The following is a 17,352-nucleotide window of genomic DNA, read 5'->3' as shown; positions in this document are numbered from 1 at the left end:
TCAACAAGCCTGACACCAAAAAGCAACCCCAATGAAGGTGGTCCCCAGGTGGGAGGAAGACTGGCACACTTTCTTCCAGCCTGGGAAAAAATATCAGGGAGCCTATGGACCCTAAATATAATAAAAACAGGGCTGAAACTAATTTTTCATACAAGGCCATCTCGTCACTTTATCATAACACCTCAGAGGAAAGCAGAAGCCGAACAGCTCAGCCTTCAAAAGGAGATACAAATGCTTCTAGCAAGAAATGTCCTACAGGAGGTCCCAAACCACGAGAGAGGCATGGGATTCTACTCTCCTCTGTTTCTTCGGATGAAACCGGATGGAACTTACAGGACAATAATAAATTTTAAAAAATTGAATCAGTACCTAGTGACGGAGAGTTTCAAGATGGAAACAATAAAGACGTGTGAGAACGCTTCATCCGTCTTGTTTTATGACTGTCATCGATCTAAAGGACGCATACACTATCATGTGCCCATACACCCAGATTACCAAAGATTTCTCAGAGTGGCGGTATTAATACAGGGAGAGCTAAAGCACTACCAATACAGGGCCCTTCCCTTCGGTCTAGCCATAGCCCCAAAGGTATTAACGAAATTGATGGCAGAGGTCATGGCTCACATAAGAGAGCAAAACATACTAATAGTTCCTTATTTGGACGACCTCCTGGTAGTTGGCAAAACTCCCCTCCACTGCACTCAACAATTAAACAAAGTAATGACATCCCTAACGAATCTAAGGTGGATGCTAAACCTAACAAAATCAAGAATCATTCCAACTCAAGTACAACAATACTTGGGGTTACTAATAGACTCAAACCGGCAAGAATGCCGTCTTCCAGGGGGAAAAATTTTGAATATGGTCCAACTGATAGAACAACTCAGGAAATCTCCAATAGTAACTCTACGCAAAGCAATGTCCATATTGGGATCAATGACAGCCTGTCTACCAGCAGTCCAATGGGCCCAGAGTCACAGCAGAGACCTCCAGTGGGACATATTAGAAGCAGGTTCTGTGTTAAAAGGGGATTTGGAAAAGCACTTAAAAATCTCCTTGCAAACAATACATTCCCTAGCTTGGTGGGTGGATCCACACAACCTAACCAGGTGCGTTCCATGGGTATGGCCAACATCTATAACCCTAACCACCGATGCGAGTCCTTGGGGTTGGGGGGGGCTCATGTGGACAGCCAGGTGGCTCAAGGGCCATGGTCGGAAGAGGAAAAACAGGGTTCTTCCAACATGAAAGAACTTCTAGCGGTAAAATATGCTCTCACCCACTTCCTACACTCCCTCCATTACCATCACGTCAGGATATTATCGGACAACAAGGTAGTGGTGGCCTACTTGAATCACCAGGGGGACACGAGATCTCGTACACTGATGGAAATAATAAAATCCATCCTATTATTAGCAGAGGCCAATCTGTTATCACTGACAGCTCTTCACATCAAAGGGACGGAGAACCAAACAGCAGATTTTCTAAGCCGAACACAACTCAAACAGGGAGAGTGGGAGTTGAATCAGACAGTCTTCAACCACATAGTACAATTGTGGGGTCTTCCAGAAATAGATTTATTTGCGAACTACCAGAATCGGAAGACTCAGGCTTTTTGTTCAATAGACCCACGCGGGAACCCAGTAGCCCTAGATGCCTTTTTAATTCCATGGAACTTTCATCTAGCCTATGTTTTTTCCCCAATAGCACTAATTCCTTTGGTGTTGGAAAAAAATCAGAGAGGATGGAGCGAGAGTCATCATGATAGCTCCTTTCTGGCCAAAGTGGGCATGGTTTCCATGGTTAAGGATAATGTCTGTAACAGATCCCTGGGTCCTTCCAGAAATTCCGAACCTGCTGTATCAGGGACTGTTTAATCACCCGCAAGTAAAGAACTTGCATATGACTGCTTGGAATTTGAAAGGAGCCTTCTAATCAAGAGAGGGTTCTCTTCAAATCTAGTCTCCACTCTCCTACTAAGTAGGAAACCAGTGACTATTAGAGCATATGGGAAGGTTTGGCGAAGATTTTTATCAGCATCAGGTGCCAATTTATCGGAGGAAATCCCAGTTAAAGTGCTAGAATTCCTTCAGAATGGGCTAGAAAAAGGCTTAGCAACAAGCACACTTAAAGTCTAGGTAGCAGCTTTGGGCGCCCTTTACAACAGTGATTTAGCGGGAAACCACTGGATAAAAAGATTCATTAAGGCCTCAACCAGATCTAGACCAGTGGTACACCATACTACACCTCCCTGGGATTTAAATTTGGTCCTCTCTGCACTGACTAAAGCACCGTTTGAGCCACTGTCACAAGCATCTTTAAAAATATTATCGCTTAAAACCTCCCTTCTGGTGGCGCTAACGTCAGCACGGAGGATTAGTGACATGCAGGCCCTATCAGCGTATCCACCCCTGACACGCATACTAGACGACAGAGTAGTCCTTAAAATCGATCCATCCTACCTTCCTAAAGTGGCATCACATTTTCATAGATCTCAGGAGATCTCGCTACCCTCATTCTGTCCAAACCCCAGAAATGAGAAAGAGGAACATCTACACACACTAGACGTTAAGAGATGTTTAGTTCAATACCTAGCGGCCACAAGAGACTATAGGAAGGATAGGGCTCTGTTTGTGTGTTTCCAGGGTCCAAATAAAGGGCATAAAGCATCGAAAGCCACTCTTGCGAGATGGATAAGGGACGCCATCATCCTCTTGTATTCATCAAGTAATGAGGACATTCCAGAGGAAGTCAGGGCTCACTCAACCAAATCGGTGGCAGCCTCCTGGGCGGAGAGAGCAGGAGCATCAATTGAACAGATATTTAGAGCGGCCACTTGGTCATCTCCTTCCACTTTCTTTAAACACTACCTACTGGATCTGACTCCCTCTTCAGACCTCACCTTTGGCAGAAGGGTTCTAGAGGCGGTGGTCCCTCCCTAATATACATCTATGAAATTCTCTCCGTGGTGCCGTCATAGGGTAGGAGAATATCGTAGTTACTTACCGATAACCGTATTTCTCTGATCCCATGACGGCACCCATACATTCCCTCCCTTCACGTGTGAGTGTGAACACTAGAGTTAATCTTATTATTTAGTCACGCGGTGCCTCTGATAAGTTAAAAATTAAAAGGTTTTGTTTGATAACATTTAAGTTACAGCTGAAGTTCTGTTAAGTCTCTGTAAACCAACTGATGTGGGAGAGAGGTACCGCCTTTTTCACCTGTAGGTTTCCTGTCCCTGAGGGCGGATCCCTCTCCGTGGTGCAGCCATGGGATCAGAGAAATACCGTTATCGGTAAGTAACTATGATATTTGCTAGGTCTGGCAAAAAACGGATGAAACGTTGGGACATCAAGTACAATTTGGCGCTAATACAACTCAATAAGAAAAAAACAGATCCGTTTTTTGAAAATTCGCCGGATTGTGCCTGATGCAAAAAGCCTGATGTGTGAAAGTAGCCTAACACTGATTTTACTGACTAAAGTTACACAGGGCTGTTTAGGCAGGGAATTTACTGATACATATGTGAGTGCTGCTGGGTCAGAGAGAATGGGGGACCCGACAGGTTCCCTATAAGTTCTGGCTCCTAGGTTCCTCCTGTCTCTTCCGTGATGTCTGGTGCTTGTTGTCAATCATAACCCATCTTTAGCAGACCCGCTAATCATCATGGAATACATGATTTGGTTGCGGGTCTATAGGCCTACGGCCATCTGCCCCTTTATTTTCTTTTGTTATACTCCAGTGTAAAGCACAGGTCTCCCTCAGTGAGACTTACAGTTTTGTTCTACTTTTGGTGCAGATGTTTCAGAAATAAGTCCTGATTTCTTTCCCATAGAAGAAAGTCAAATAACATTCAAGCGAGAGCCAGTGGAATCTGTTATAGAGAAGCCAAAATTGAAATCTAAGAAAAGCCGAAGTCCGGTAAGTATGAGATCAGTTAGTTGTTACATGCATCTCCGGTTTATTTGCTGAAGAGCGTGGTGGAAATGGAAGTCTGTTTCACCGAGGTGCTCATTGTCCTATCGGGTTACATGTTTTTGTCCATAATCAAGTTATGAATATACTCGATCCCAAGCTGTATTTTTTTTTTTTTTTTTTTTTCAGGTGGATTTGTATGTTTGCTTTCTCTGTGGGAGTGGGAGTGATGAAGACCGCCTCCTTTTGTGTGACGGTTGTGATGACAGTTACCATACTTTCTGTCTTATCCCACCACTGCATGATGTGCCCAAAGGAGACTGGCGATGCCCAAAATGTCTGGCGCAGGTACTGCCACAGCCTTCACTGATCTCATCAAAGAGGAATGTGAAGAAAACAAGCTAATAATTGCTTAAAGGGAACGTCACCCCCCCCCCCCCCAGGCTTTTTTAACTAAGAGAGCCACCTTGTGCATCACTGTTGCTGCATTCTGTCAAGGTGGCTCTTTTAGTTCGGGTTCCTGCAAACGCTGAAATAATCATTTTTATAATGTGCCCCTCATACCTGAATTTGTCAGGGGGGCATGTCTTTTCCCCCCTGACACAAACGCCTCCCAGCCGTCACTCAGGGCCTCCGGGTGCCCCCTCCATTTCCTTCATGAACGTCCCCGGCGCCTGCGCTGTAAGTACGAAGGGCAGCGCAAACTGCGCATGCCCGAAAAAAAACTTACAGCACAGGCGCCGGGGACGTTCAAGAAGGAAATGGAGGCGGCGCACTGAGGACCTGAGTCAACCAGATACATCAGATACATACAGATGCGACTTTGGCAGTGGTATCCCAACAGTCTGTGTTTAGAAAGGCTTGCCCTGTCAGTTTTACCACATTTTAGTGATGTATTCTAAGGCCGGGGTCACACTTGCCAGTGCAATGTGAGTCTCTCGCATCAATATCTGGCACTGCCGCCGGCACTCGGGACAGGAGTGTGTGGCTGCATGTTACATAGTTACATAGTTAGTAAGACCGAAAAAAGACATTTGTCCATCCAGTTCAGCCTATATTCCATCATAATAAATCCCCAGATCTACGTCCTTCTACAGAACCTAATAATTGTATGATACAATATTGTTCTGCTCCAGGAAGACATCCAGGCCTCTCTTGAACCCCTCAACTGAGTTCGCAATCACCACCTCCTCAGGCAAGCAATTCCAGATTCTCACTGCCCTAACAGTAAAGAATCCTCTTCTATTTTGGTGGAAAAACCTTCTCTCCTCCAGACGCAAAGAATGCCCCCTTGTGCCCGTCACCTTCCTTGGTATAAACAGATCCTCAGCGAGATATTTGTATTTCTATGCATCTGAACGCTCCTATACCGAGTGCCGGTGGCTGTGCCGGTTTTGATGTGAGAGACTCGCACGAGTTTTGCGCTTTGCACTCGCAAGTATGACCCCGGCTTAAGGGTAGTTTCACTTTCTCTACCTGAATTTATTGATGTGACCGATTTTAAAAGGTGCAAGCTATTTAGTAATTAGATAATTCTATCATTAGAATCTAGCAAACTGCTGTATATCAGAAAAATGTTTTTTCTTATATTAAGGGTAAAAACTTGGCAAATGGTACTATTCAACAATGATGCAGTGCAAGATGAAAAGTACTCCTATGAGGAAGCAGACCATTTAACTCGACTAATGCCCATCTTTGCTAAAATTAATATTAGATTTTTTTTTATCCAATTTGATACTTTTTTTTTTTTTTTTTACTATAAATTGAATCTTTTTTTTTTTTTTGCTCTAGAGCCTCAAATGTTGTTGATACTTCACACAGATTTGCTTCCTAAATTCAAATAAAGCCACTTTCTAGTCTTAGCCCCTTCATAGCATGGCGATTTTCAGTTTTTTCTTTTATTTTGTTTCATCAATATAGTCACATCAAGGCTTGTTTTTTGCTGAGTGAATAGTACTTTTGAATGACACCATTCATTCTACCACATGGTGTACTGGAAAACAGGGAAAAAATTCCAAGTGCATTGAAATTGGAAAAAAAAAAAAGTGCAATTCCACAAGTATTTTATTTTATCTTTTTTATTTACCATGTTCACTATATGGTAAAACTGACCAGGCAATATGATTCTCCAGGTCAGTACGAGTTTGCAGATACCAAACATATATACCATATTTTGAGGATTATAAGACGTACTGGACCAAATTTGCAGCACAAATTTTGGAGAGGAAAGTAGGAAATTTATTTTTTTAAATAAAATGGTGGTGTGTCTTATAGACCGTTTAAACTGTAGCTTACCTGGGAGGGGGGGGGCGGCTGCTTTGGGGCTGGGTCGCAGGAGGCAGGGTCGCTGCTTCAGGATGCTGGCGGCGGCAGGAGCTGGGCGATGCTGCGGTCCCTGGGCTCTCGAAAGATGTCTGCGTTCCCAATGATTTCCTTGTGGTGGGCTTCAGGAAATTGGCCCCTCTCTGACAAGAAAAGTGCATTTTATAATCCGAAAAAAACTTTTATGAAAGCGGTAAAAATAAATTGCTTTGGTGTCACCTTCCAAGACCTGTAATGTTTCTCCTACGCCTCATTGGGGGACACAGGACCATGGGTGTTATGCTGCTGCCACTAGGAGGACACTAAGTAAACACAGAATAGCTCCTCCCCTGCAGTATACACCCTCCTGCTGGCTCTCAGTGAACCAGATCTTGCTTAGTGTCTGTAGGAGGCACTTGGGTCTGTTTCAGACCCCACCGTTTTTATTTTAGCATTTTACTTTTTATTCTATTTTTCCTTAACGGAGCGAATGGGGGCGACGGATCCTTTCTAGGCTCCGATCTCCCCCGAACCATCAACTGGCAAGTACGTGGAGCGTTCCTCCCGTATCCTTTCCTGCAACGTTGAATGCCAGCCCTGAGCTCACCTTACGGGCGACGGTTCGTTCGCGTTCCGATCTCCCCCCTCCATAGCAGGCGACCACATGGAGTAGCCCTCCATCTACCTCTCCTGGAGCCAGGTGCATAGCCGGACATGATATATATGGCGTCCGTGCAGCCCCCCTCTGCATCACCACTGATATAGCGGATGACGCATGGCGGCAGAAGCTCTCCACCCCCTCCCTTACTATGGCGACGGTGGATTGAGCACCGGCCCACCGCATCTCCCGTGAGTACACTGCGGGGGCCGAGGCGCTGGGGGGTCCTGGTCCTCGGGGTATGGGAGGCCCGCACCTTAAGCCTGTGTCCGTGGGTGGTCCTTAGTGCGGCAACCCCACGAAGGAGTGCAGCTAATGATGGCACTAATAGCGGTCGTGGCGCTGCAGGCCGCAACCGCAGAGAGAAAAAAAAAAAAATTCCCTCAAAACAGGCCGCAGTTAGCCCCGCCCACTTTTTCTGGCGCTTCTCGTTCCCTGGGATGAGCTCCCACTTCCTGGTGTCGGCGGCCATCATGGGACACCCACAGCCCTGATGCTGCAGCACTGCTCCAGCGTTTCCTATCACAGCCCTCAGGACTAGAGTTTTTCTCTGCCCACACTGCGGACCTGCCCTGGGGACTCAAGACACAGGACCTGGGTAAGCTGCAGACACATAGCTTAACCCTTCCCCTGCTAGTAAGCGCTTTCCTCCAGGCTTTACTATGTCTCAACTAAAGCCTCACAAAAAGTCTGGGAAAACCCACACTGTATTTTTCGCAGCATGTACCTCTTGTAAGGTATCATTACCCCGGGGTCACAATACTGCATTATGCACAGCTTGTGAACCGGTGACGGCTCAGGAACCACCTGTTGCCGATACTGAACCCAGCGAGCCTAGTACCCCTGAGTGGGCTACCTCCCTTACCCGGTCTATGGTATCCCTGGCAAAAGCGTTAGACTCTTTCCGAGACCCTTCCTCTAACCAGGGCACTAATAAGGACGACGCTTCCGATGGTCAGAACCCCTCGTACTCCAGGGGTCGTACCTTGCCAAGGAGTTCTCACTCCTCCAGGAAAAGGACTCATGCCATATCCCCAGACCATCAACGGTTTTCGGGTTCTGAGAGCTCCATTTCTCGCTCCCTTTCCATTGGGGCTAGTAGAGAACCTGTTTCAGAGGACGATTCTAATACGTCCCTAGATCAGTAATTTCATCGCGATCAGGACACACTCGACTCTCTAATTGAGTCAATGAGTAAGGCCTTGAGACTTGAGGAGGAACCCTTATCTAAAATGGATTATGCCGTGTCCTTTAAGAGGACCAAACGAGCTCAGTGTTGGCCACTCATCCCGAGTTTAAGCAAATTGTTGAATCTCACAGGATCCGTCCAGATAAATGATTCACAGGGCTGAAGCCCATGGAGTCCAAATATCCCTTTGCCCAGGATCTAAGCAAAGATTGGTCACAATCTCCCCCAGTAGATCCTCCGGTATCGCGCCTAGCTACAAAATCTGTTTTATCCTCCTCGGAGGGCGCCTCTATCAAAAATCCAACAGATTGTCAGATCGACAATATGGCGCGTTCAGCCTTTGAAGCCTCAGCGGCTGCACTCTTTCCATCTTTTGCCGCTACGTGGGTGGCTAAAGTTTTGACCCACTGGGCTGAGGTCTTGTCTTCAGCAGTACTGGATACCAATCTTCCCCCCGAGATAGCAGACCTCGCTTACCCAGATAGCCAGAGCTGGAGATTTTGTAGTGACCGCGTCCCTGGATGCCGCTGACTGCGCTTCTCAAGCAGCAGCAAATGCCATCACCATCCTTATGGCTCAAAGATTGGTGTGTGGATTCTACTTCCAAAAAGTCATTGACTTCTCTCCCATATCAGAGCGGTCGCCTTTTTGGCGAAAAGCTCGACCAGTTAATTTCTGACGCCACTGGAGGGAAGAGTAAATTTCTTCCACAATAGAGACCCTCTCGGCCTTTTCGGAACCCGCAACCACAGGCTCGGTCCCGATTTATTTTTTTTTTTCCTCGTTACAACTCAAACTGGTTCTCTACTTCCACATCTCCCGGTTCCGGCCGGGCACAACGTGGAGAGAGAGGTTCACAGGCCTCTTTTAAGCCTTCCCCTTCATGGAGAGGCAGGCCAAGGCAGCCGGGATCCAGAGGCGCCAGAACGGGCAGACCTTCCACACAATGACTCACTGCGGTATCCGGGGGACACCCTCAAAGTAGGCGGCCGCCTGCCGCGTGGCTCTCAGTCGTTCACGACGAGTGGGTCCGCTGTCTAGTGTCCTCCGGATACAAGATAAATCTCTTATCTCATCCTCCAAACCGTTTTTTCCTGTCTTCTCCTCCCAGGGCAAAAGCATCAGAGTTCTTCAAAGCTATAAGCTCTCTGAGAAAAGACGGAGTTATTATTCGGGTCCCTCAAAACGAAAGATTTCAAGGTTTTTATTCAAACCTCTTCACTGTTCCAAAGAAGGACGGTACAGTATGGCCCATACTAGACCTAAAACTGCTGAACAAGTTCGTCAGGGTGCGACGGTTCCGGATGGAATCGCTTCGTTCTGTCATCGCCTCCATGGAAAAAGGCGAGTTCCTGGCGTCTATAGACATCCAGGACGCATACCTCCACATTCCTATTTTACCTTCTCACCAAAGGTTTCTTCGCTTCGCAGTTCAGGAAGATCACTTCCAATTTGTTGCTCTGCCCTTCGGCCTCGCCACCGCTCCCAGGGTATTCACCAAGGTCATGGCGGCTGCCGTGGCCATACTCCACATCCGAGGAGTGGTGGCGCTCCCGTATTTAGACGATATCCTCATCAAAGGCCCCTCTTTCCGCTCCTGCAAGGAAGCCGTGGCCATCACAATAGATACCTTTTCTCGCTTGGGTTAGAAGATAAACTTCAAAAAATCTTCCCCAGTACCGGCTCAGCGAATTTCCTTTCTAGGAATGATACTCGACTCGTCCCGGGAGTTGGTTCTTCTTCACCCCGGAAAAGATCTCAGTCTTACAGCGAGAAGCTCAGAAGCTCTCTCAGCCTCGCTCTCACTCTCTGCGCTTCAGTGTGAGAGTCCTCGGCAGGATGGTAGCAGCTATGGAGGCGGTTCCATTTGCCCAACTACACCTCCGTCCTCTACAGCATGCCCTCCTGGCTGTTTGGGACAGGAACCCGTTCTCCCTAGACCGTCGGTTCCTCCTTCCCCAGCGAGTCAGACAGTCTGTCAGGTGGTGGACATTGAAATCCTCCCTGAATCAAGGGATATCTTTTCTTCCAGTACACTGGCTGGTTGTGACGACAGACTCCAATCTTCTAGGCTGGGGAGCGGTGTTCCTTCATCACACTGCTCAGGGCCGCTGGTGCCCCCAGGAATCACGCTTTCCAATCAACATCTTAGAAATCCGGGCGATCAGGCTGGCACTTCTCCAGTTCCATCCCTTCCTAGCAGGTCGCCCAATCAGGATTCAGTCCGACAATGCCACTGCAGTGGCATACATCAACCGCCAAGGGGGAACCCGCAGCAGGGCGGCCGTGACAGAGGTAGGCCACATCCTCCGATGGGCCGAGGAAAACCGCTCAATGATCTCTGCAGTTCACATCCCGGGAGTGGACAATTGGGAGGCAGACTTCCTCAGTCGGCAATGCCTCAACTCCAGGGAGTGGTCTCTCCATCCGGAGATCTTCCACCAGAGCTGCTGTCGTTGGGGAACCCCGGACGTGGATCTGATGGCCTCACGGCTGAATTCCAAGGTTCCTGACTTCATGGCTCGGTCCCATGATCCGGCAGCCCCCGGGGCAGACGCTCTTGTACTCCCGTGGTATCATTTTCGGCTTCCGTACATATTTCCCCCACTTCCTCTCCTACTGAGAGTCATCAAGAAAATCAGAGCGGAGAGGGTACTGGTAATCCTGATTGCGCTAGATTGGCCGCGCTGGGCGTGGTATGCGGAACTAGTTCAACTAGTTGCCGACGTTCCCTGGCGATTACCGAATCGCGCAGATCTGCTATCTCAAGGCCCCTTTTACCACCAGAACTCGGAGGCCCTGTGTTTGACGGCATGGCCGTTGAGTCCGGGGTCCTAACCCAGGCAGGTTTCTCTCCAAAAGTCATAGCTACCATGATCAACGCTAGAAAGCCTACGTCTATGCGTATCTATCATTGCACTTGGAAGACCTTCTTATCATGGTGTAGCGACCGAGGACTTTCTCCTCTACATTTTTCCATCCCTTCTATTCTTGAGTTCTTACAAACGGGTTTGGACTTGGGTCTCGCCCTTAGTTCTCTCAAGGGGCAGATCCCAGCCCTGTCTGTTCTCTTTCAACGCAGGATTGCCAACAGATTACAGGTCAAGATGTTTATTCAGGGGTCTCCCATCGGGCGCCCCCCTATAGGATGCCGTTGGAACCATGGGATCTTAATCTGGTCCTCGGAGTTTTGCAACAGGCTCCTTTCGAACCTCTACAGGAGGTTTCCCTGTCTCTTCATTCTTGGAAAGTTGCTTTTCTAGTTGTGGTCACCTCTATCTGACGAGTCTCCGAGCTGGGGGCTCTGTCCTCTCAAGTTCCGTTCCTAAATTTTCATCAGGATAAGGTGGTTTTGAGGACATCCCCGTCTTTTCTACCGAAAGTTGTATCCTCTTTTCATCTCAATGAGGAGATTGTCTTACCCTCACTCTGTCCGGCACTAGTCCATCGCATTGAGAAGGCCCTTCACACACTGGATTTAGTGAGCGCTCTTAGGAGATATATCTTGTGGACAGCGTCTTTCCGCAAGTCAGATGCTCTATTCATGCTCCCGGAAGGACCGAGAAAAAGGTTTCCCGCTTACAAGGCGACAATAGCCAAATGGATCCGTTCGGCTATTCAGGAGTCCTACCGAGTCAGAGGTCTTCCTGTCCCAGCAGGGATTAAGGCTCACTCCACTCGGTCAGTGGGTGCGTCTTGGGCCATCCGGCACCAAGCTTCGGCAGCACAAGTTTGTAAGGCTGCGACTTGGTCCAGCCTGCATACCATTACAAAACATTACCATATTCACTCTCAGGCCTCGGCAGATGCGACCGTCTGCAGACGAATTTTGCAGGCGGCTGTGCCGCATCTGTAACTTGTGGGTGCAAGTAGCAATTGCAGTTAATTGTTTCCCACCCAGGGACTGCTTTAGGACGTCCCATGGTCCTGTGTCCCCCAGTGAGGCGTAGGAGAAAAGGAGATTTTTGTGTACTCACCGTAAAATCCTTTTCTCCGAGCCAATCATTGGGGGACACAGCACCCACCCTGTTAGCCTATTGGCTTTGGTATTCGTTGAGTTAACTTGGTTTTTGGCATAGTTCATCCTTGTTAAATATTAAGCTCCTACTGCTTTGTTACCGATCTGGTTCACTGAGAGCCAGCAGGAGGGTGTATACTGCAGGGGAGGAGCTATTCTTTCTGTGTTTACTTAGTGTCCTCCTAGTGGCAGCAGCATAACAACCATGGTCCTGTGTCCCCCAATGATTGGCTCGGAGAAAAGGATTTTTCGGTGAGTACACAAAAATCTCCTTTTTCGTTTTTCAGGAAATGGTGCTCTGTTGGGGCTTGTGCTGACATGTTTACCGGTACTTTTTTTTTTTTTTGGGTATGCTTTTTACCGATCAGATTTTTTTATTTTATCTTTTTTTTTTTATAATTTGAAATTTCGATATTTTGATCGGACTATCTTGGCTGCAGCCTGAAAAATGACATAAAAAAATATACAAAATATATGCGGTATTGGTCGATTTTTTTGGCCAAGATATCCAAGCTCGCAACCCACAAGGATCCTCACTTGTGATTTCTAACACTAAAATTAAAAGCAAAGCCAAAAAAGGAATTAAAAAATCCTCAAAAAAATTCAAGAAAAAAATATCAACTAATACTTGATATTTTAGTAGATTTTTTTTTTTTTTCTTTTTTGCATAGCATTTTTCAGGGGCAAGTCAAGCCTAGTATTTTTGACCTTGTAAACTATGGTGTCTGTTCATATGGGATGCATCTAGATAGTACTGGGCAGCCCGCCTAACCTTATAGGGTGGGTGTCACTTATAAGCTGTAAGCCAGACACTGTGCATTACCTGTGTGTGACCAACGCCCTATACAAGCCGCTTTTGTGCAATATTAAAACTAAGCAACCACCCCGTCCATGAACTGGTTGGATGTGAGTGGTTGTCTTCAGTATTTCACCTGTGTTGCTGCCATTTTTACTACATGGGTTTGCTGCATCCTGATAGTGCATTAGTTCTGAGACCTGGGCAGGTAAATACCGCTGCTCCTTTTTTTTTCTGTTATATATATTTTGCACAGTACCACAATCTGTTTTTTCATTACCATATTTTGATACCTATAGATTCTCCCCATCATAGCTTTATGTGGGCTTGTTTTCAGTGATAACATTTTTAAATATACAGGGTGGTCCAAAAGTAGGTGGACAGTATGTGTAATAGGGATATGAAGGGGGAGATTTATCCAACATGGTGTAAAGTGAAACTGACTCAGTTGCCCTTAGCAACCAATCAGATTCTACTTTTCATTCTTCACAGACTCTTTGGAAAATGAAAGATGGAATCTGGTTGCTAAGGGCAACTGAGTCAGTTTCACAGATCCAGTTTTCACAGACAAATCTCCCCCAAATCTGTTTTCTTTTCAGATAATTCAGATAACCCATAATGGCAAAATTAAATACAGATCAAAGAAAATGGATTTTAAGAGTATTGGAAATCTCAAAATGCTGAAACAGTTAGAGTAAATTGGGTTGAAACATTTGGTACTCAAGCCCCAAAGAGACAAACCATTTACCGCATTCGTGACAAATGCGATTCCACTGGCTCAATACTTAAGGCTGTGTGCACACGTTGCAGATTTTTCGCGTTTTTTCGATTTATAAAAACGCGAAAAAAACGCATACATTATGCATCCCATCATTTTAGAATGCATTCCACAATTTTTGTGCACATGATGCTTTTTCCGCGAAAAAAAACGCATCACGGTAAACGCAGCATGTTCATTAATTTTGTGGATTTCCCACTATATTATTGCTTAGGGAACCTCTGGAAAAATCCGCGGTAAAAACGCATGCTGATTTCTTGCAGAAAATGTCCTGTTTTGCTCAGGAAATTTCTGCAAGAAATCCTGAATGTGTGCACATAGCCTAATGCTCCAAAAACTTGTCGACCCAAAACAGCCTGTACAGAAAATAATAAACAACTTGTTGCTGAAACATTTGTTCAGTGTCCAAAAAAGTCCTCCAGAAGAGTTTCTTCAAAATTGGGAATTTTACGAGCTTCCGTCATGCGAATCTTGAAATCTATTGGGTGGAAAGCTTATCGTACACGTCTAATTCATGGTTTATTGGAGGATGATCCAGACAGGCGGCTGCAATTTAGTGAGATTATGCTTAGCGAAATTGAAGAAAATCCAGTAATTTTAGATAACATTATGTGGAGCGATTATCTGGCCATATTAACAGACATAATTGTATTTACTGGTATAATGAGAACATGCATTTAACATGAGAGCAACAACTAAATGAGCCTGGTGTCAACGTTTGGGGTGGTATTTCAAGTTATGGTGCTTTTGGAACATTTTTTTATGGAACAGTCACAGGTGATAAGTATCTAGAAATTCTAATGAATCAACTTGTTCCCCAGTACTTGTACCGCAACAGCCTAATTCAAATGACCTTTATTTCCAACAAGATGGGGCCCCTCCACATTATTCAAGAGTAGTCCGCGAGTATCTTGATTAAACATTTCCTAATAAATCGATTGGCCGAAGAGGCCCACTTGATTGGCCGGCACGTTCACTAGACTTGACTCCAATGGATTTTTTCTTTTGGGGAGTACTCAAGGACAACGTTTATAGTCGAAAACCAAAAAGTCAGTGATTTGAAAAATTACATAAGAGATGCCTTTCAAGAACTTAATACCCAAAGACACTTGTGCAAAAATGTTGGTCGAAGCGTAAGAGGCAGACTTCAAAGCTGTGCAAATTTTGATGGAAAACAGTTTGAGCACCTGTGTTGATAAAATTTAAGGGCTTTTGTATTATTGTTCAGAAGAAAATGTATTGTCAATGTTATGCTTGTGTTAGTAAATATTATATATAAATCAAAATAAATGTTATTATTTTCTGTCCACCTACTTTTGGACCACCCTGTATATACATGGAATTATTTAGGTTACTGCATAGAACTGTGAATGACAGTGCAATAAGAGCACATGATTCACCTAGTGTTGACTGAAGCTTCAATTTTATCAGATTTTTTTTTTTTTTTTGAAATTTAGGCAGTTAACACAAATACACACCTAAGGGGTCAAAACATAATGACAAGAATAAGGTTAAAATTTTGGCTAAACAAGCCAATTGTGTAGACTTCATTCATAGTGTCTGTCTTCGTAATGATGATGCTGCCATTGTAGAGATCTGGTCTTTTTAGTTCTTTCCAACATAGTTCCCACAATCTCATAGGGAGCATTTTGAGAAGTCTGACACCCCCCCCCCCCCCACTGTCATTTGATCGGATCATTCCCCCTATGTGACACCTCTCCTTGCCTACAACTTCCCTGTGATCAGACTAGTGCCACTGTCAATGTCCTCACAGATCAAATATCAATAATCAGAATTTCCATAGTGAAGTACCTGCTGTAAGGAACCGCTAACTAGCTTTAAGAGTCTTTATTACACTGCTTCGGCTAAGTGCGCTTATCGCATGTGCCAAGCCCCCTTTTATCTAGACTTTCTTCCCTTTTTTTTCCTCTTTTGAATTGTGTAAAGCAGGCTACTGTTTGGAAATCCTTCTAACGAAAACCTGTAGCGCATACTGCCGATGGCTAGATGTGCTATTGTATCTGGAGATTCAGAAAATCAAAATGCAGGATGTTGACTGATTGTTTTACCGCTATCAGCACGCATGATTAAACGCATGGAAGCTGCAAACTCTTGCTCTAAGGGCTAATTCAGACTGTTGTTTGTTTTTCCACATACGAGACGAAGTGATTTAATCAGATTTTCATCTGAGTTTCATAAGTTTTAGATGAAAACAAACAAACAAAACCAAAGTTTCTCTATCTTCTATTTATCATCCAAGTACTGATTATTATTTTTTTTTTTCTTTATGGACCCAGACTCTACCAATTTTGATCAGACCATTGGATCAATACCTGCCATGTCTCTTATTTTTGCGCTGACTACTCAGTCCACAAAAAAAATCAGACATGTGAACAGTTGCATAGACTATACTAGGTACGTGTTCTGTCCGTGAAAAACAAAAATAGAACTTGTACACAAACAATTGATTTCTGACTGAGTCTTAAGAGTCCTGTATTCTTCCTTTTCTTTTTCTCAATCCTGCAGAGTAATATGTCGTTTGCACCCTAGTGCTACATTTCTATCCAACAATATTATTTGTGCTTTTAAGTCAAACAGCATAATAACAAAGAGGGTGAATGAAATCTCAGTTTTCCATTTGTTCTTCCTCTTAGATTTCTTTTCTTCCCTTTTTAGGAGTGCAGTAAGCCACAGGAAGCTTTTGGTTTTGAGCAAGCAGCTCGGGATTATACGCTACGTATGTTTGGAGAAATGGCAGACAATTTCAAGTCCGACTACTTTAATATGCCCGTGCACGTAGGTCTATTTGGTGTATCATGGCTTCTTCTTGTTGTTAAGAGCAGAATATAGTTCTTCCCTTTCATTTACCAGATGGTGCCCACCGAGCTGGTGGAGAAGGAGTTTTGGCGTCTAGTAAGCACAATAGAGGAAGATGTGACAGTTGAGTATGGAGCAGATATTGCTTCAAAAGAATTTGGAAGTGGATTTCCTGTGAGAGATGGGAAATTTCGTGTAAAACAAGAAGATGAGGTAAATAACATTTTGTTAATGACCTTGGACTAAGACCATATCGATTGTATAGTGCTAATTTGTCTTATTCTTTGTAGGAATACCTGGACTGTGGATGGAATTTGAATAATATGCCTGTGATGGATGCATCGGTCTTGGCCCATATAACTGCTGATATCTGTGGGATGAAGTTGCCCTGGCTTTATGTGGGAATGTGCTTCTCCTCTTTTTGTTGGCATATTGAAGATCATTGGAGCTATTCTATTAATTACTTACACTGGTAGGGCGCCACCTGTAATCATCCAAGTAATCTAGCACCTAACTACCTGTGGCTTAGTTTTCCATTACTGTTTTGACAGGGGTGAGCCCAAGACTTGGTACGGTGCTCCTGGGTATGCTGCAGAACAGCTGGAGGAGGTGATGAAGAAATTGGCTCCAGAGTTATTTATTTCTCAACCTGATCTCCTCCATCAGTTGGTTACCATCATGAATCCAAACACGTTGATGTCTCATGGTGTGCCGGTATGTCTAACGGTGGCTCCATTTATTGGGACTACACTTGCAATTGGATTTTGAATGAACGGAAAATCTGACACGAAGCGGACACCATTTTATTGTTTTACTTTTATTAAAATGTGACTATTCTATGTTGGGACTATGGAAAATTGTGTTGCGCAGCACTTTA

At 45.0% G+C, this 17,352-nt stretch overlaps 1 protein-coding gene across 3 annotated transcripts in view; it reads left to right on the top strand.

The window, feature by feature from the left end:
• Positions 1 to 17,352, top strand: part of KDM5B (lysine demethylase 5B) — a 92,774-nt gene that overhangs the window by 37,991 nt on the left and 37,431 nt on the right. For 2 of the 3 annotated variants that reach the window (XM_077295319.1, XM_077295317.1), the window contains exons 8-13: positions 3,803 to 3,924; positions 4,108 to 4,266; positions 16,335 to 16,454; positions 16,530 to 16,688; positions 16,766 to 16,947; positions 17,027 to 17,189. In XM_077295319.1, coding sequence (XP_077151434.1) covers positions 3,803 to 3,924; positions 4,108 to 4,266; positions 16,335 to 16,454; positions 16,530 to 16,688; positions 16,766 to 16,947; positions 17,027 to 17,189 — 905 coding nt within the window. The remainder of the gene's footprint in view (positions 1 to 3,802; positions 3,925 to 4,107; positions 4,267 to 16,334; positions 16,455 to 16,529; positions 16,689 to 16,765; positions 16,948 to 17,026; positions 17,190 to 17,352) is intronic. The other variant, XM_077295318.1, reaches the window with a different exon arrangement.

Source organism: Ranitomeya variabilis, chromosome 3, assembly GCF_051348905.1.
Source record: "Ranitomeya variabilis isolate aRanVar5 chromosome 3, aRanVar5.hap1, whole genome shotgun sequence".
NCBI lineage: Eukaryota > Metazoa > Chordata > Amphibia > Anura > Dendrobatidae > Ranitomeya > Ranitomeya variabilis.
This window is presented reverse-complemented; position numbering and strand designations above follow the sequence as displayed.